At 39.2% G+C, this 19,667-nt stretch overlaps 2 protein-coding genes across 2 annotated transcripts; both read left to right on the top strand.

Annotated features, from left to right (window-relative positions):
* Positions 1-1,475: 1,475 nt before the first annotated feature.
* On the top strand, positions 1,476-2,510 carry LOC110942651 (chitinase 2). The gene has a single exon (XM_022184426.2). It carries the CDS (start codon positions 1,515-1,517, stop codon positions 2,373-2,375), a length of 861 nt encoding a protein of 286 aa, XP_022040118.2. The 5' UTR covers positions 1,476-1,514; the 3' UTR covers positions 2,376-2,510.
* A 15,996-nt stretch (positions 2,511-18,506) lies between these two features.
* LOC110942652 (chitinase 2) lies at positions 18,507-19,421 on the top strand. Its single transcript, XM_022184427.1, has one exon. It carries the CDS (start codon positions 18,507-18,509, stop codon positions 19,419-19,421), a length of 915 nt encoding a protein of 304 aa, XP_022040119.1.
* The last annotated feature ends 246 nt before the right edge of the window (positions 19,422-19,667 follow it).

Raw genomic sequence — 19,667 nt, 5'->3', positions numbered from 1 at the left:
TTTATTTCTATAATAATATATAGTTTTTTGTTTTTCTTTTATTTAATATATTATAATAGTTTATTATTATATTTAATTTTAATAACACATTTTTATTTTTTTCCCTTTTTAAAACTATATATTTCGTATACGACTTTTTTAATAATTCTTTTTTTTCCTTTTTTAGAACATATATTAATTTATCGATTAATGTGATATTTCTTTAATATTTTATGTTTATAACTTTTTTTTTTCTAAAAACTTAAGTATGTAATTGTACTTGATTCTTCCCCGATATTCTGTTATAAGTTTTGTTAAAAACGAAGCTGTACTTTAAATAAAGTATTTATTTGGTATCTGTTGACGAAGTACGATAAATAGTAACTTTATTTTTTTTTAACAATATATAGTTTTTTTTCTTTTTTTTAATATATTAAAATAGTTTATTATTATATTTACTTTTTATAACATATTTTTAAGTTTTTCCCTTTTTTAAAACCATATATTTTCTATAGCATTTTTTTAATAATTCTTTTTTTAGAACATATATTAATTAATAAATTTGATACTTCTTTAATAATTTACGTTTATTACTTTTTTCTAAATACTTAAGTACGTAGTTGTGCCTGATTTTCCCTCCGACATTCTGTTATAAATTTTGTTAAAAACGAAGTTGTACTCTAAATAAAGTATTTATTTGGTATCATAAAACGGTACGATAATAAACTAAACTGTTCTAATGGTATGGTTTTCTAAACAACGTGCTTTATTTTCAAATCATGTTTGTTTTACATTATCATTTGCTCGGTTTTGCCGGAACGCGCGACCTTAAAAAACTAGTTTACTTTAAAAAACCATGACTCGATTAACAAGAGAATTAATTTGATTTACACCACTGCAACATGCTAACATGTACTTTGGTAGTGGCGGATCCAGTAATTTTTTTCACCGGGTTTCTTTTAGTAGATTCTTACGAATTTTTTCCAAATTATACAAGGTTTTCACTAATTTTTTCCATTTTTGCCAAACCGAGGGGGCTCCTAGGAACCCCCAAAATACCCCTGGATCCGCCCCTCTACTTTGGTCATCCATTATGTAAGTATTTAATCTGAAAAAGAAAAATCTTTTAAGGTTACGTGAGGAACTAGACTCTTAATAACAATCTTAAAAGATATATGAATGCATTTTTAGAAGTGTTCACCAAAATGTTATAGTAATGACAAAAAAGAAGTATAGACGTGTTCACCAAAATGTTAAAAGTAATGACAAAAAGGAAGTAAATCAGAGACATCTTTCTTGTTTTTTTCTTGCAGAATTAACATCAACACAAAATTTTATTCTACAAGCAGAAGCACACATAGCACATAGGTCACCGTATTCAAAATTTTATTCTAAACAATCTCCCCTATATAACTGCTGTTTTCCCACATTTGATCTTCATCAACACTCAAAGTTCCAACACAATCAACTTTTTGATCAAAATGGGCTTCTCTAAATTTCACATTGTTCTTTTCACTCTACTAGCACTTGTAGCCATGGCATCAACACAAGCTGCTTCATCAAAATCAGACCTTTTTCGGGAATATATCGGAGCAGAGTTCAACAATGTCAAATTTTCAGATGTACCCATCAACCCGAATGTAGAATTCCACTACATACTCGCTTTTGCAATAGACTACACCACTTCCTCTTCTTCATCCCCGACCAATGGAAAGTTCAACGTGTTTTGGGACACCGATAATCTCAGCCCTTCTCAAGTCTCTTCTATCAAGAACCAACATTCTAATGTCAAAGTAGCTTTGAGCTTGGGAGGTGACAGTGTGAATGGCGGAAGCTGTTACTTTAGCCCTTCTTCGGTGGATTCATGGGTTTCTAACGCGGTTTCTTCACTCACCAACATCATCCAAGAGTATCATTTAGATGGGATTGATATCGACTACGAGCATTTTCATGCAGATCCTGAAACATTTGCTGAGTGCATCGGAAAACTTATAACCACCCTCAAGAACAACGGAGTCATCTCGTTTGCTTCTATAGCTCCATATGATGATGATGACATTCAAAGCCATTATTTGGCTCTTTGGAAAAGTTATGGGCACATTATAGACTATGTTAACTTCCAGTTTTATGCATACGATCAGGGGACCACTGTTTCTCAGTTTATGAACTATTTTCAGACACAAAGCTCGAATTATGGAGGTGGTAGTATCTTGGCTAGCTTCATCAGTGATGGAAGTGGAGGGTTAGCACCACAGAACGGGTTTTTTACTGCGTGTAGCAGGCTTAGAAACCAAGGGAAGCTTGGCGGGATCTTTGTATGGTCTGCAGATGATTCAAAGGCTTTAGGTTTCCGCTACGAGAAGCAATCACAAGCTTTGCTGGCTGCTCATCCTTAGTTTTGATATTTTGTTTTGTTTTGTTTTGTTTTGTACTTGTGTTCCTTTGTGGTGTCAGTATGGTGCCAAAGATTGTGTCTGTACAGTGTACAATATGTGAAAATGATTGTTATATACTAGTGAAGTGCTTATAAATCTTGTTTGTGATCAGAAGTTTAAGTAAAGCTTAATTTATGATATAGTCATTAAGACAAACAGAAGTCAGGATCATATGCCAAAAAATAGGATTTCAAAAGTCCTCTTTATCTGTTTCTCTATACTCTTGCTGCCTAGTTCAAGTCCAGGTAGAGTTTTTTTTCTTTTTTCAAATTTTTATACTTTTATGTATGTGATAGAGTTATTTCCACATTCTTTTCATAAGTTCCTTTTACCTCGAGCTTTTGAGCTGTGGCCATTGTCTCCTCTAGTAGCTGTCGTCTCATTGTCCTCTTGCTTCGAGAGTTCGAGGACATTTTTTTACACTCGCCACCCCACAGCCGTGCATATATTTTTGCTCATATATAAGACTTTTTTCCGTCAATACATATACAAATGTATGTGATACATGTCCACGACTCGCATACTAGCTTTTCTTCGCGTTCATCTAAAAAACGTAATTCGGTGGCAGACTACTAACAAAAAACATGAGTGAGTTGTTAGTTCATTAACTAGCATGATCAAGCAGTACAACTTGGATTGCGTTGATATTGACTATGAGCATTTCCACTCACATGATGAGGACAACGAAACGACTTATTATTATTCCAAAGTAATTCCGGAACATAAAAAATGCTTTTGTACCCCCTCATGAAAAAAGATGACTTTGTTAACAGTCATTACTTGGATTTGTGAAAGAAATAAGGGCATATCATTGATTATGTGAACTTCCAGTTTTATGCACCTAATAAACTTGAAGTTTAAATCATCTACAAGCTTCAAGTTATGCATAAAGTCAACTTGTGGCAAGTCTTATAAGAAAAGGTAACTTAGGTAATTGGGTTTACCTCATAAAGATGGATTCTTTGATGCCTGTGGAAAACTGGAGGGACAAGGTATATTGGTTCAGGTCCCACACTCAAACCACTCTCACAACACACTCACGTAATATATATGTGTATATGAAAAGAGGTTAACAGGAGATGCAAGAAGAAATAAGGAAACTCTTGTATTCGAACTAAACAAAAGAGGGTACAAACTACTAGAACTACTCCCTATTTATAACTAAAATAAGCACATCCAAAATAACCACTAGCTGAATTTTAGAGGTATATTCCAACTATCCCAAGCTCACACGATCTCATCCAACAAACCCGGTCAACCTTGACCAAGTTTTATTATTTAAGAAATTCCCACATGATATTAATCTTCATGCAATCTTAAGTTCACGTGACACTTCTAGTTTTAGCTTATTCCCATGTAGAAACATGCAACTATAACTAATTTTACATGACCCTTGGCTACTGGATCATTTGACCAATGATCCGATAACATGCTAACCGCGTGGCCCGAGTAACCTGTGAACTGAACCCGATTAACCCAACAATCACCTCCTTAATCGGTTTGTTCACACCCGTCACAGCAGCACCGAATCACCCCTTTTTTTTCCCGAACCATCTCGACTTCTACCGGACTCCCGACCTCAACCACGGTCATGCCCAAAGCCTTCTCAATTCAACCCGAAAAAAAAAAGCAGTACACTTTTAACATCTCACATGGCTTCACGTTGGAAACATTCACTAACATCTTGACTCATCACGGATCAACGACCTCTACCCGGTCACATCAGAGTCACCTGATTTGAACTCCAACGCCATTATCTCGACACCCGAACCTTTTCCCGATCAAACTTGTTCCAAGAGGCCTCTCCACCGACCAAGAAAACAAAGCCACCCGCTTATAACGTTTTCTTTCAACTGCTAAACGAACCGAATCCAAAGCCACCTGCTTTGACGGATCTTTTACGCCCGTTTATCACGCAACACGCCGGTCTCCTCTTATCACGAAACAACACGATCAAGGCACCATCATAACACTACCGCTGTTGTCACTGGTTCCCGCTGCGCAAACCCGCAACCATCAACCAAAACAGCCACGTTCTTCCTCCTTTCGTCACCACTAACAGCTACTGAACACAAGTGTTTATCACCGGTCACCCCCGTCGTTGTAACCGGTACGTCTACCACAACAACGGCCGGCCGAAACACCTTAACGCGTCCGTCTTCTGCTGTTAAACGATTCGAAAACAGCCACCTGCCGTCTCGAATCTTCTTTCACTCCTGCCCTCCACCAACCGACACACCCGCCAGCGGCGGAGGCTTCCTCCGATCTTCTCAAGCCCTAGGCTCTGATACCAAATATTGGTTCAGGTCCCACACTCAAACCACTCTCACAACACACTCACGTAATATATATGTGTATATGAAAAGAGGTTAACAGGAGATGCAAGAAGAAATAAGGAAACTGTTGTATTCGAACTAAACAAAAGAGGGTACAAACTACTAGAACTACTCCCTATTTATAACTAAAATAAGCACATCCAAAATAACCACTAGCTGAATTTTAGAGGTATATTCCAACTATCCCAAGCTCACACAATCTCATCCAACAAACCCGGTCAACCTTGACCAAGTTTTATTATATAAGAAATTCCCACATGATATTAATCTTCATGCAATCTTCAGTTCACGTGACACTTCTAGTTTTAGCTTATTCCCATGTAGAAACATGCAACTATAACTAATTTTACATGACCCTTGGCTACTGGATCATTTGACCAATGATCCGATAACGTGCTAACCGCGTGGCCCGAGTAACCCGTGAACTGAACCCGATTAACCCAACAAGGTAAGCTTGGAGGCATATTTGTTTGGTGTGGAGATGAATCCAAAGCCTTTGGTTTTAGATGTTAACAAGAATCTCAGGCCATGTTGGCAGCATGATCAATATGTTGGGTTCGTAGGCTTTGGTAGCCGACCCTAATTTGGTTTTAGGCCCACTTAGTTAACTTGTTGACTAAGTAGTTAACCCTAATCTTGTTATATAAATACCTATGATGTAATTGTAATCTTCGTAGCACCTAATAAAAGTGAAACCCTAGTTGCAACCCGTGGATGTAGGTCACCATGACTGAAGCATGAAAATTCTTGTGTTCTTTATTTTCTGCTAGTGCGTGTGTGTGTTTGTTTGTTTCGCTTCCCCTTGAGCCTGTTGTGATCTGATACCTAACAATTGATATTAGAGCTTTTGGTTCAGTTAAACAAACTATTGGGTTTTCAAGACCGATATTCCAATTGATAAAATCTTTCTTGGTTAACTCTTGCTGAACTTGGAGAGTGGTATTGATTCTCGGTGTATCTCTGCATCCGGTGGAGTGTGCAAGCCGGTTGAGACAGCGAATGGGTCAGTAGCGGTTTCAGTCACGACTGGGTCTTGTAAAACTGTTGGGTTGGAGCTCGTGGGAGCTTCAACTGGTCTCTTAAGTACTTGATGAGAAGGATGGTTGCAACTAGGAGGATATTACTGAAATCATAGGAAGACTGTAGTTTTAGCTTTTTTTTTAGTGTTGGAGGCTTAGAGGACTTGAATGTGAAGATTACTGAAGTTACTGGTGATAGGTTTGCTTGGATGCACTTTGTGGACTATGCACTGCTTCCAAGTGGGAGATTGTTGGGTTCGTAGGCTTTGGTAGCCGGTGTAGGTCCCTTTGTCGGAGGATGACGAACCTCAAACCTTGTTATACTAACCCACTAGCGAGTGCGGAATCCAAGCTAGCGAGCAAACCGGGATTAAGCAAGTATAAACACAAACACACACGGGTTCACCGATTAACACAACTTGTATTAATGCAAATGAAGGTTTCAGTTACAAGCACAATGTTTACAAATCTAACATGTAAACTCTCAAGGTGTGTGTGTGAGTTCTGGACAGAATGCTCTCAAAGCTCTCAATCTCTCGGTATCTTTCTGTCTGTGCTTCTAAGTGTCTGTCTATCTGATGAACTCAACACACTGCATGGGTATTTATACCCAGCCCATGATGTCTGGTCCGAAGGATCCGATAGATGGTCCGAAGGATCATCTATCGAAGACAAAGTATTCGAAGGATCAGCAGGGACCTCGAAAGATCACCTTTCGAGGTCTATCATTCGAAGCCTATCTTTCGATGCCATCGAAGGATCTACAATATCCTTCGATGAGCTATCCTTCGACACAGAACATCCTTCAACATTTACAAACTGTTGTCCAAGTCAAACCGGAGGATGGTTGACTTGGTCAACTTACAAGACTGACAAGGACATCGTTTACATCGTGACCGAATACAGACAAAGTACAGACACAAGTGCACCAACAAACTCCCCCTTGGCTGTAGCTTTGTCTTTATCTTCTATAGTTGTAGACTCGTCTCGAACTTCGACGGTCTTTGGTCTTCGAGTTCTCAAAACTCTGATGTCCTTTCAAGTCTTCAATGTCGGAGGATCTTCAAAGTCTTCACGTCTTGAAAGCAGAGAGTGTATCAACAAACTACCCGTATCATGTAGGAAGTGTGTTGACAAACTCCCCCTTAACATAAGCTCCCCCTTGAGTTATGCTCGTGAATGGACTTTATCTTTATGAAGTGAGATCCTTGTGGTGTTGATGATGGCCAGCGGCAACTCGATCATCTTCATCTTTTGAGTGCCTTCACGTCGTGTCTTTATTCCAAAGCTTTGTCATCGACCATGTTCTCCTAGCCTTTAGAATCTGCACATGCAAGAAATCTAAACGCGTAATGAGAACAACTGCTTGGAATATAGTATAAACAAATGACACACGAATGACCATGTCACAATCAAACACCGTCCGACAGTTTGAAAGTTTAATAAATTTGCCAATTTTAGTCTTTAACTTTCAAACATGCAAATCTTGACCGTTTATGAAGATTTAGTCAATTCGGTTTTCGTTCAGGTTTCAGGTAACGAAGACTTGAGCTCCAACATCGTACGATCGAAAATAAGTAAGAAATAAAATCTTTTTGTCTTTTAAAAAGTTTATATTAAAACACACCTAAAATCTTTTTGGTATTTTTGAAATTAAAAGACAACAATTTAAGATCCTTTGAGTGTTATCAAACGACATCACCGCTAATGTCGTGTTGATATGCACCAAACGACGAAACTGTATAAAAGAAAACAGTAAAAGTTAAGTAGTAAATAAATATATACAGACATTCTTTTTGCGAGTTTCGAGGGTAAGAGAATCATATCAGTGTACGGTCATGCCAAAACACTCTTGTTGTTCAGTTAGTTAACATTAAGATAAGCATCCTATAACAATCATCGGTATTGTTGTCCACTTAAGCTCAACTTATCAGATGTAATCATGGCGAGGGGATACGTTAAGGTATGATTTATACTTACCGACCGGTGTTCATCCACATCACGACACATTCCCGTATCAAGGTATGCACGAGAGTTCATCTTACCGGTGAGTATACCGATTATCATCTGTTTGACCGTATATGATGTGAGATTCTCACTTATTTTGATTTGAAAACAAGCCCTATGTGATATAATCACTTATTGATGAGGAACTTGATTTTCATATGCATGAGGGCACAGGTGCAAGTCCGTGAACAGGTCAGTACTTCCGTACAGCAGAGAGACGAACTTGACACCCGGATAAATGTGATATTTTATCACTTATTTGTTTTGGACATGTGATTGTTTATCACTTATTGAGGTCGAATGCAGTATGTAATATGTACACGTATGTATAGTATCATGGAAGATCTTAGACTTAGTCTTTTTATAGAAACAACCATGATACCCAGATGATAAGCAGCATAAAGACCGAATATCTCAGAACCTCGGCAATCTATCAAACGAAATTTCGGTACTAAGACCATATGCCAATGAATGGTTCCCACCTGGTCTTCAGTCGGTTAAGATTTATATCACCCTGCACACTTTAAAATGATTGTGAGCCTACCGATACATCTTATATAGAGCTGCTTATCGTTTTTCATTTAAGGTTTAAAGAGGTTTGGATAGACCACTGATGTACTATCATTTTCTCTTTTGCTCGCCAGGAAACTCATTTTTGTTTTTCTATTGTTTTTGTGTTTTTTTTTTTTTTTTGAATTTTTCGATGTTTTTGGATTTTCAGATTATTTTTGGATTTCCTCCCCCTAAAATCAATAAACTAAGATAAATTTAAAAGACACAAAGATATTTACAAAAATGATTTTCCAATGTTGGTTTTACTCTTGCTTGACCTTAATGCAGTTTACCAATAATAAGAAGTGAAATCTAGATTTGTCAAAAGCTTTGGTAAATAAGTCGGCACGTTGGTCATCGGTGTGGACCTTAACAACATCGATTAGCTTTTTCTCAAAGCAATCACGTATGAAGTGATATTTGATTTCGATGTGTTTGGTCTTCGAATGCTGCACAGGATTTCTAGTGATATCTAAAGCAGCAGAATTATCAACGTAAATAGGAGTAGTTAGGAATTCAAAACCGTAGTCCCGCATTTGTTGTTGAATCCAAAGAACTTGGGAGCAACAACTTGAGGCAGCAATGTATTCAGCTTCGCATGTTGATGTAGCGACACACGTCTGCTTCTTGCACTGCCATGTGACTAGGCGATTTCCTAAGAACTGACATCCAGCCGTTGTGGATTTACCGTCGATTTTGCATCCGCCAAAATCAGAATCACTGAAAGCTACCAATTCAAAGTTATTATCCCTAGGGTACCACAGACCAGTGTCAGGGTACGCCTTCAAATAACGAAAAATCCTTTTTACAGCTGCAAGATGTGAGGCCTTCGGATTAACTTGATATCTGGCAAGCAGGCACGTTGGATACATTATGTCTGGCCTTGATGCTGTGAGGTACATAAGAGATCCGATCATTGCACGATAGTTTGAAGGGCTAACAGCTTCTCCCTTCAAGTCAGGAGTAATTCCGTGATTTGTGGGCAATGGGGTACCAATGGGCGTTGCATCAGACATCTGGAACCGGCTCAAGATGTCACCAACATATTTAGTCTGATGGATGAATATCCCAGACTCCGTTTGTTGTACTTGTAGGCCCAAGAAGAAGGTCATTTCCCCCATAGCACTCATCTCGAATTTATCCTGCATGATGCGCTCGAATTCCCTACACAAAACATCATTAGTAGAACCAAAAATAATATCATCAACGTATACCTGTACCAGAAGAAGATCTCCATCTTGTTCCTTGATGAAAAGAGTACAGTCGATAAGACCTCTTCGAAAACCGTTCTCCAGCAGATAGTGTGATAAGGTTGCATACCAAGCTCGCGGTGCTTGATGAAGACCATAGAGAGCTTTGTTGAGCAGCCAAACCCGATCGGGATGGATAGGATCTTCAAAACCTGGAGGCTGTTCGACATATACCTCTTCTTTAACCACACCATGTAAAAATGCACTTTTCACGTCCATCTGATAAACCTTGAATCCTTTGAAAGATGCATAGGCTAGAAAGATTCGAATTGCTTCGAGACGTGCCACTGGTGCATAGACTTCGTTGTAGTCGATCCCTTCAATCTGACGAAAACCTTGAACGACTAAACGTGCTTTGTTTCGGATAACAACTCCGCGGTCATCCTTTTTGCATTTGAAAACCCAACGGGTACCAATCTTCTTGTATCCAGCAGGTTTCTCCACTAGTTTCCAGACACCCAGCTTCTGGAATTGTTGCAGCTCTTCCTGCATTGCTTCAACCCAAGCATTATCTTTCAAGGCTTCTTTCCACGTTCTTGGTTCTTCTTGTGAGACATAACACGCGAAGGACCAATCGTTTTGTTGCCCGGATTCTCGAATAGCTGCATACAAGCCTGCATAGTTGTTGTTTCGCAACATGTTTCTTGTTTGAACGCCACTTTGCACATTTCCAATGATGTTTTGTTGAGGATGGGTATTATGAATCCTTGTTTCTGGATTATCTGGAACTGGAACATTTATACCCAGGTTGTTCAGATTAAGATCAACAACCAAATCAAGGCCCGGAATTGACGAAGAGGATGATGCAGTAGCCTCAGCTGTTCTATGGGCATCCACTGGAGGAGTACCCTCTGAAGTACCATGAACTGCTGTTGTTGGGGCTTCTTGATCTGCATCTACAAATTCATCATCCTCTGAAGATTCGTTCAATTCGTTTGCATCATGAAAATCCTCATTGTTGAGAGTATTATTGTTCACCGAAGAAGATGGTTCTTGATTAACAAGAATCGGACGAACCACCGGTGAAACTGTTGCATTGTCACTCTCGAAAAACATCCTAGCCGCAGCATTTTCTTTAACGGCTTCAACATTGATCGAATTGAAGAAATCATCGTACTCAAACATCCAAGGTTGACCCGGATTTTTGACTGGCAAGGTGTGCCTTTGTACTCTGACCTCAGACCATTCCTCGACCCTTTTAGTCTCTAGATTCCAGACTCGTAAGTTAGGGGTGGCATACCCAAGAAAGTATCCATCAATTGCTTTTGCCCCAAACTTTCCGTTAGGATCGATGATTGTGCATGGAGCTCCAAACGGTTCTAGATAAGACAGATCTGGTTTCCGTTTTTGAAGAAGCTCAAAGCAGGTCTTGTTGTGCCTTTTGACTGTAAGGACTCGGTTCAATGTATAACATGCAGAGGCCACAGCTTCAGTCCAGAATGGAATGGGCAACTGTGACTCTACCAACATTGTCCTAGCAGTCTCGATCAATGTGCGGTTCTTACGTTCAGCGACACCATTCTGTTGAGGAGTATAAGCTGCACTAAACTCATGAAGAATACCCTTTGAAGTGCAGAACTCCGTCATGGAATGATTTTTAAATTCAGTACCATTGTCGCTACGTATCCGCCTAACCTTCAACTTATACAAATTCTCAATCTGAATGATCAAGTTTTTGATAATGCCAAAGGTTTCATTCTTATGTGCCATGAACGCAACCCAAGAAAATCTTGAATAATCATCAGTAACCACGAGGCAGTATTGATCACCCCGAATACTCTTGTGCTTGACAGGACCGAACAAATCCATGTGCAAGCGTTCAAGAGGAACCGCCACCGTGTTGATCTTCTTTGTAGGGTGCTTCTTCTTTGTTTGCTTTCCTTTCTGGCACGAAACACAGACGTCTTGAAGATGGAAATTTTTGAGAGGAACACCATTCACCAATTCATTTGAAACCAAATGATTCATTTTGCGTAAGTGAATGTGACCCATTCGTCTGTGCCAAGAGATAGTGTCTTTTTCTGTGGCTTTGGAAACGAAACAAGTTGCTTGTGCAGACGTTGTAATAGCTTGGCTCATATCAAGGACGTACAAATCATTTATCCTTGGAGCCGACAAGAGAATCCATTCTTTTGGAATTTTGAAGCCGGGCTTCAGCACATAACATCCATTAGCATCAAAGTGTACTGAGAACTGCTTGTCACAGATTTGAGAAACACTAAGAAGATTGTGATCAAGTTGTTGCACAAAATTGATCTTGTCAAAGCTGAAAATCCCGTTGGATATCATTCCTTCACCCGTTATATATCCACCTTTATCTCCAGCAAAAGCAACATAACCTCCTCTAATAGATTTAACGTCGTAGAGAAGCTTCATGTCGCCTGTCATGTGCCTGGATGCCCCACTATCAACAATCCAATGACTACTGATAGTTCCTCCTGAAGCACCCTGCACATGAACTCAAATGAATTAGTTGGAGATGGGGACCCAAGCCATTGTGGTCTTGGGTCTTCCATTTTCATCAATGACAATAACTTCTTGTCTTTGATGGTTGGTGAATTGTGATGGTCCCCCTGATTCAGTAACCGATTTAGGTTTCCAGGTCTGTTTTGTTTTACCAGTGTCTTTCTTTAAAATTTTAACTTCTTGATTGTTCGAAGTTGTAGAATTGTCTGGTTTTACAGCAACAGATTGTTTTTGAACCACATCGATTTTAATTGCTTTTTCAATCTTCTTGACCTGTTGCCTTTTCTGTTTCTTTTCCCTTTCTTTTACAAGTCGGGGATCTTGTTTTGTGGAAACAGATGGCTTACGGTCATTCTTGCCACGGGGATCATCAACCTTTTCTTTTTGTTTATGAAGATATGGGCAATTACGAATTATATGCCCAATGGTTCCACACTCAAAACATGATCTTCGTTCAACAAACCCCGAAGTATCATGTGATCGCCTAGCCGATGATGTTGAACTTTGTGAGCCCGAGGTACTAGGCTTTGAACTGCTTGGTTCATTTCTTTTCTCGACAATAGTTTTCTTGACAAAATCTAAGTTAGATTGATTTTCAAACTTTTCAATTTTGTCTGTTCCCGTCGATTTCACAAAGTTAACATTTTTCTTCTTCTTTTGGTTCGGCTTCCTTTGGACTTGAGCCGGTGATTTTCCTTTGGGCTTGGTGTGATTTTGCTGTTTTGGCACTGTTGGTAATTTCTTGTTGCCAAATTGTTTTCGGATTTCAGCTTTTGGAATAGGAGGACACTGTGTAACTGTAACACGTGGTCCTGTCTTTCCCAAAAATTTACTTGTCGAATTTTCAAAGACTTTGCAGATTAAGGATTGATTGACATTCTTAATGGGAAAATCTTTGTCTGAGTAAATTTTATCATCACCAACTAGAGTGTACAGTAAATTCACACTCTCCGGCTCTTCTGCAGAAAAGGACTCAGTTGCAACAGTCTTAGCGGGTTGTACAGGGGGATCACATAGAATGTGATTCTCAAGAGGTATGTCCTCATTTTTGGCTACCGCATCAGACTTTGCTGGGACAGTATCATCAGATTCATCATCAGACGAATCAGCATCCTCAATCACAACTGGAGGATCTTGATTCTGTTCAGCACTTACAAATGTATCTGCTGACACATCTGAATCTGAGGATACTTCCTTTTGGTATCCGAGTCCTGCAGCAAACTCCTTAACATCTAGAGGCACAGAAGGTTCAAAGAATACCCTGTCCTCTTCATCAGGCATGGCATCATAATTATGTCTCACTGGTGGTGGACACTTCTTGTAGCCTATGCATGTGACATCTCTCTTTTCCTTTTGAACATCAATGATGTGATCTAACACATAGCTAGAGCTCAAATAACTGTCTAGCTTGAGTTGGATCGCATCACTTTCGGTTTTCACACAAGCCATCTCTTTTTGCATAATCTCAAGGCGAGATATATACAAATTAATATCAGTTTGTTTTCTTGAAACCATTTTAGTCAGTTCAGTTTTATCTTTCTTTAATGTTTCAATTACTGACTTAAATTCTTTTTCATGGTTTTCATAAAACATGTTGGCTTCTGTGCATTTGGAAAGGTCCACAGTCAATTTCTGATTGTGGAGGAAAGTCACATCATACTTTTCTTGCAAAGCGTCATGCTTACTTTGCAAGTCACTCAAATTTTCATTCACAGTAGTATGTTTGTCTTGCAAGTCAAACAAACTAGCTTGTAAAGCATCATGTTTGCCTTGCAACTCAGACATACTTTTCTCCATTTCAGCACATCTAGCATGCAGCCTAGTACATTCATCACAATTAACAGCAGTGAGTTCATCGACACATACCTGACTTGATGAACCGTCGACATTAGCCATAAAGGCTGAATGGAGAGAAGACGAAGTATAAGCAGCTTGATCCACCAGAATAGATCTTCTTTGAGTTTCTGCTGCAGCTTCCTCCAAAAGTTCATTAAAGTCAACATCATCCGAAACATTAGATGTCTCACCCACATGATCATCACCAGAATTGGATGATTCTTCATCAACACTTCTACTGTATCCAGAGGAGTCTTCATCTTCAGACGATTCACCACCACTGGCAGAAGATTCTCCACCACTGGTGTGAACTAGCTCCTTCACAACCTGAGCAAAACATGCTGTTCCATCGGGAGCATCACCACCCAACTGGATTGACCAGTCACAACCTTCATCCACCTGAACTGCAAGTGCCCGGTTGGTTTGGTTGTTGACAGGCACCAATGTACGCTCATTGTTTCTGTTCTGCTGGTTGCCTTGATTTCTGAAGGGGTTTTGATTTCCGTGCTGGGCTGGCTTTGTGCACTCCCTTTTAAAGTGACCCCGTTCACCACAGTTGAAGCACTTGACAGCTTGTTTATCGAACCCATACTTGGTGTCTCTCTTACTTTCCAAGCTGGTTCTTCCAGTACTTTCCATCCAATCCTTTGCTCTTCTCACAGCACTCGCAAAGGCCCACTTGATGTCCATCAAGTCCATCTCCTCTTTATCAATCTGCCTGTAATCTTCTTGTGTCAGATTAATGTTGCCAATCTGACCTTCTATTAACCCACAGTACGCGCTCACTACAGTGTTAAGCAGCTCCATGTGTTCCTTAGCTACTTCTACACTGATTTTAGAGAAGCTTGACGTGTCGAGCTGTACGGTACCTGACTTTGATTGTTGACCAGCAGATGATGTTCCTCCATAACATGCACGTTGTGTTTGAGCAGGAGGAGGAGGAGGAGGCTGTATTGGATTTCCATACATGTCTGTGGTAGGAGGTGGCTTTACAGGAACTTGCACCGGATTGCCATACATATCCGTGCTAGTGACAAACGCCGTTTGAAGTGGAGCATGTGGACCAGTTCTTGCAGACGAAGAATTGGAAGTTCCACAATATATCTCTGGATTTTGCGCCACTGGGACTCTTTTTGCCTTCAATGTTTCCTCCTGGTCCTTGTTTTCCAAAAGCTGCACGAAGTCGTTGATATTAGTGGTTCTCAACACTCCGTTGTACTTCAGGATTTCCAAGAAGCTACTCCATTGAGGAGGCAAAGCATCAGCAAACTTCTTCACCACTTCAGCTTGAGTTGTCGTTACACCATAACTGTCCAATTCCGTAAGCAAATGATAAAACTGGCTGGTCATATCTCCCAAGGACTCCTTATCCATACAAGTGAAACCATCAAATTCTTTCTTGAGCAGATCATGACGCATTTGACGTGTTGCTGCATTTCCTACTCCTCTGGTTTTCAACCCGTCCCACAACTTCTTTGTTGTCTTGAAGCTGACAAACTGGTGGTAGATATCCCTGCTTAACGCCTGGGTGAGAATGGCGTATGCCTTCTTTTCCAGATCATAGGTTTTCTTTTTATCTTCTGGAAGATCGGCAAACGTAGCAGTATCTGAAGCAGCAACCTCTATGGCTTGATCGAAATCTGTAGTGAAACGTATCCACAATTCGGTATTTTGACCAAGAACATATGTTTTAAATCTCTCAACCCATCCTGAATATTCATTCAAATGCATCAACTTTGGAGGTCGATTCAAACTTCCTGTTTCGCTTTCGCTTAATAGAATACTTTGAATGCTCGGAGTTTGATTCGATACCAATGCCCATTGATTTCCCTGAGAAGATGTCGATACCGGAGACTCGGCCCATGAAGGAGATGACCTTGTATTCATGTATTTTCCATCGTCTGGAGCCGGTGTACCCCACCATGAGGGAGTGACACCTGAACTTGTATATTTACCACTGTCTGGTGCCGGATTCCACCAACTCGGATTCATGATTGATAAGCAAAATAAATGCTAAGTGAAAATTTCGAAAGATCACACAGTCGAAGGTTCCTGGTCGAAAGATCTGAAATCACAGAAACTTGTTAACAATAAACTGACTACAATCGAAAGATCAACTATTGTTCGAAGGATCAACAGTACTCGAAAGATTACTGTTGAATCTCGAACAATGATTTCGAAAGATTCAAGAACTCGAAGGATTCTCTTTTGAAAGATCCTTATCTTTCGAGTTAAATCCTTATCTTTCGGACACTGTCTTTCGAATAGATTCCTTTATCGAAGGATATGTTTCAGACTTCGAAGGATGGGTCGAAGGATGATAGTCTTTCGAGCCTTCCTTGATCGAAAGATGGTCGAAAGATGATCTTTTGATGTCGAAAGATATCTTTCGAGAGAGTCTGACACACTGACGCTGATGTGACAGGTTGGTGAAAAGGTGATGGGTAGGTAAGGTCAACTTTCGGCAAAGAGTATGGCAGGCTGACAACTTTCCCACCAACTAAGATTTTGAAAGATAATTTGGCCCAAAAAGGAAACCTTATCCAGAACCGGTCACCGGAATTTTTGACCGGAGATATAGCCGGAATTTACCAAAACACTCAAAAACAAGTTTTTAAGTTACCCAAACCAACCTTGAACACTCCCGAAGGTTTAGAACGCGTTTTTATGTTAAAAAGTGTAGAAAAACCAACAAAAACGGGTGTTAAACCAAGTGTTCAAACACACACCAAGAACTTGAATAACCCGGTTTTAAACAAGGTAAAGAGCCAAGCTCTGATACCACTTGTAGGTCCCTTTGTCGGAGGATGACGAACCTCAAACCTTGTTATACTAACCCACTAGCGAGTGCGGAATCCAAGCTAGCGAGCAAACCGGGATTAAGCAAGTATAAACACAAACACACACGGGTTCACCGATTAACACAACTTGTATTAATGCAAATGAAGGTTTCAGTTACAAGCACAATGTTTACAAATCTAACATGTAAACTCTCAAGGTGTGTGTGTGAGTTCTGGACAGAATGCTCTCAAAGCTCTCAATCTCTCGGTATCTTTCTGTCTGTGCTTCTAAGTGTCTGTCTATCTGATGAACTCAACACACTGCATGGGTATTTATACCCAGCCCATGATGTCTGGTCCGAAGGATCCGATAGATGATCCGAAGGATCATCTATCGAAGACAAAGTATTCGAAGGATCAGCAGGGACCTCGAAAGATCACCTTTCGAGGTCTATCATCGAAGACAAAGTATTCGAAGGATCAGCAGGGACCTCGAAAGATCACCTTTCGAGGTCTATCATTCGAAGCCTATCTTTCGATGCCATCGAAGGATCTACAATATCCTTCGATGAGCTATCCTTCGACACAGAACATCCTTCAACATTTACAAACTGTTGTTCAAGTCAAACCGGAGGATGGTTGACTTGGTCAACTTACAAGACTGACAAGGACATCGTTTACATCGTGACCGAATACAGACAAAGTACAGACACAAGTGCACCAACAGCCGGCCTTAATTAGGTTTTAGGCTCACTTAGGTAACTTGTTGACTAAGTAGTTAACCCTAATCTTGTTCCATAAATACCCATGATGAAATTTTAATCTTTGTAGCACCTAATAAAAGTGAAACCATAGTTGCTAACAGTGGACGTAGGTCAGCTTGACCAAACCACGTAAATTCTCATGTTCTTTATTTTCTACTAGTGTGTGTGTTTGTTTCGCTTCCGCTTGAGCCTACTCTCATCCAATACCTAACACAATATTCTTATTATGCCCATTGTTTCTTCTTATTTTATACAAACAAGTAATAATGTAATAGCAATTGAATCAATACAACTGGTTTTCGTTTTTTTTTTAAATAAAATTTAGCATATGATCAAACTCTTACCTCTTAGTGAATCATAGTTTCCATTATTAAAATTCAAAATTCTTTTTTTTTAAATAAAAACATATTGGTTTTCGAATCAACCTGAAATGAATAATGAATTTATGTTTTTTTTCTCTTCTAAAATTAAATTGCATATAGATTTTAATTATTATAAATATAGACATTGTTTTATCGAATCAACCTAAACTGAATTACGAATTAATGTTTTTTTCTTTCTATAATTTGTATTTTTGTATCTAATCTAGTAATCTAAATCAGAATCGAATTTTTAATTCTAAATATTTTTCAAAAAATCCTACATCAAAAAACCTATTCGAATAACCACACAATGGATTTTGATGAACACCCATAGAGAGTATACATTGGTCATTCATTTTTGTAGGTGTTTAATTTGAAAAATAAAAAAAAAAATCTTTAGGGTTATGTGAACAAGCTACAACCTTAACAACAATATTTAAAAATAATGATTGCATTTTTAGACACGTTCACCAAAATACCCAAGAAATGACAAAGGAGAAGTAAAAAAAGAGACATCTTTCTTGTTTTTTTTTTTTTTTCTTTCTTGCAGATTTAACTTCAAAGTTCAAACTAATATTCAAATTAGAAGCAACACACTTACGGCACCAAATTCAAACTATAGTTACCTTGCAAAACAATCTCTCCTATTTAACTGTTGTTTTCCAACATTTGATCATCATCAACACTCAAAGTTTCAACACAATTTACCCTTTGATCAAAATGGCTTTCTCTAAACTTCACATTGTTCTTTTCGCGCTACTAGCTCTTGTAGCCATGGCATCAACACAACCTTCAGCATCAAAATCAGACCTTTTTCGGGAATATATCGGAGCAGAGTTCAACAATGTCAAGTTTTCAGATGTACCCATCAACCCAAATGTCGAGTTCCACTATATACTCGCTTTTGCAATCGATTACACCACTTCATCTTCTTCATCCCCGACCAATGGAAAGTTCAACGTGTTTTGGGACACCGATAATCTCAGCCCCTCTCAAGTCTCTTCTATCAAGAACCAACATTCTAATGTCAAAGTAGCTTTGAGCTTGGGAGGTGACAGTGTGAATGGAGGAAGCTGTTACTTTAGCCCTTCTTCAGTGGATTCATGGGTATCTAACGCGGTTTCTTCACTCACCAACATCATCCAAGAGTATCATTTAGATGGGATTGATATCGACTACGAGCACTTTCACGCAGATCCTGAAACATTTGCTGAGTGCATTGGGAAGCTTATAACCACCCTCAAGAACAACGGAGTCATCTCGTTTGCTTCTATAGCTCCATATGATGATGATGACATTCAAAGCCATTATTTGGCTCTTTGGAAGAGTTACGGTCACATAATAGACTATGTCAACTTCCAGTTTTATGCGTACGATAAGGGGACCACTGTTTCTCAGTTTATGAACTATTTTCAGACACAAAGCTCGAATTATGGAGGTGGTAGTATCTTGGCTAGCTTCATTAGTGATGGAAGTGGAGGGTTAGCACCACAGAACGGGTTTTTTACTGCGTGTAACAGGCTTAGAAACCAAGAGAAGCTTGGCGGGATCTTTGTATGGTCTGCGGATGATTCAAAGGCTTTAGGTTTCCGCTACGAGAAGCAATCACAAGCTTTGCTGGCTGCTCATCCTTAGTATTGATATTTTGTTTTGTTTTTGTTTTTTTTGTACTTGTGTTCCTTTGTGGTGTCATTATTGTGCCAAAGATTGTGTCTGTACAGTGTACAATATGTGAAAATGATTGTTATATACTAGTGAAGTGCTTATAAATCTTCTTTGTGATCAGAAGTTTAAGTAAAGTTTAATTTATTATAAATAGTCAATAAGACAAACAGAAGTCAGGATCATATGCCAAAAAATAGGATTTCAAAGGTCCATTTT

Source organism: Helianthus annuus, chromosome 5, assembly GCF_002127325.2.
Source record: "Helianthus annuus cultivar XRQ/B chromosome 5, HanXRQr2.0-SUNRISE, whole genome shotgun sequence".
In the NCBI taxonomy this organism is placed as follows: Eukaryota; Viridiplantae; Streptophyta; class Magnoliopsida; order Asterales; family Asteraceae; genus Helianthus; species Helianthus annuus.
This window is presented reverse-complemented; position numbering and strand designations above follow the sequence as displayed.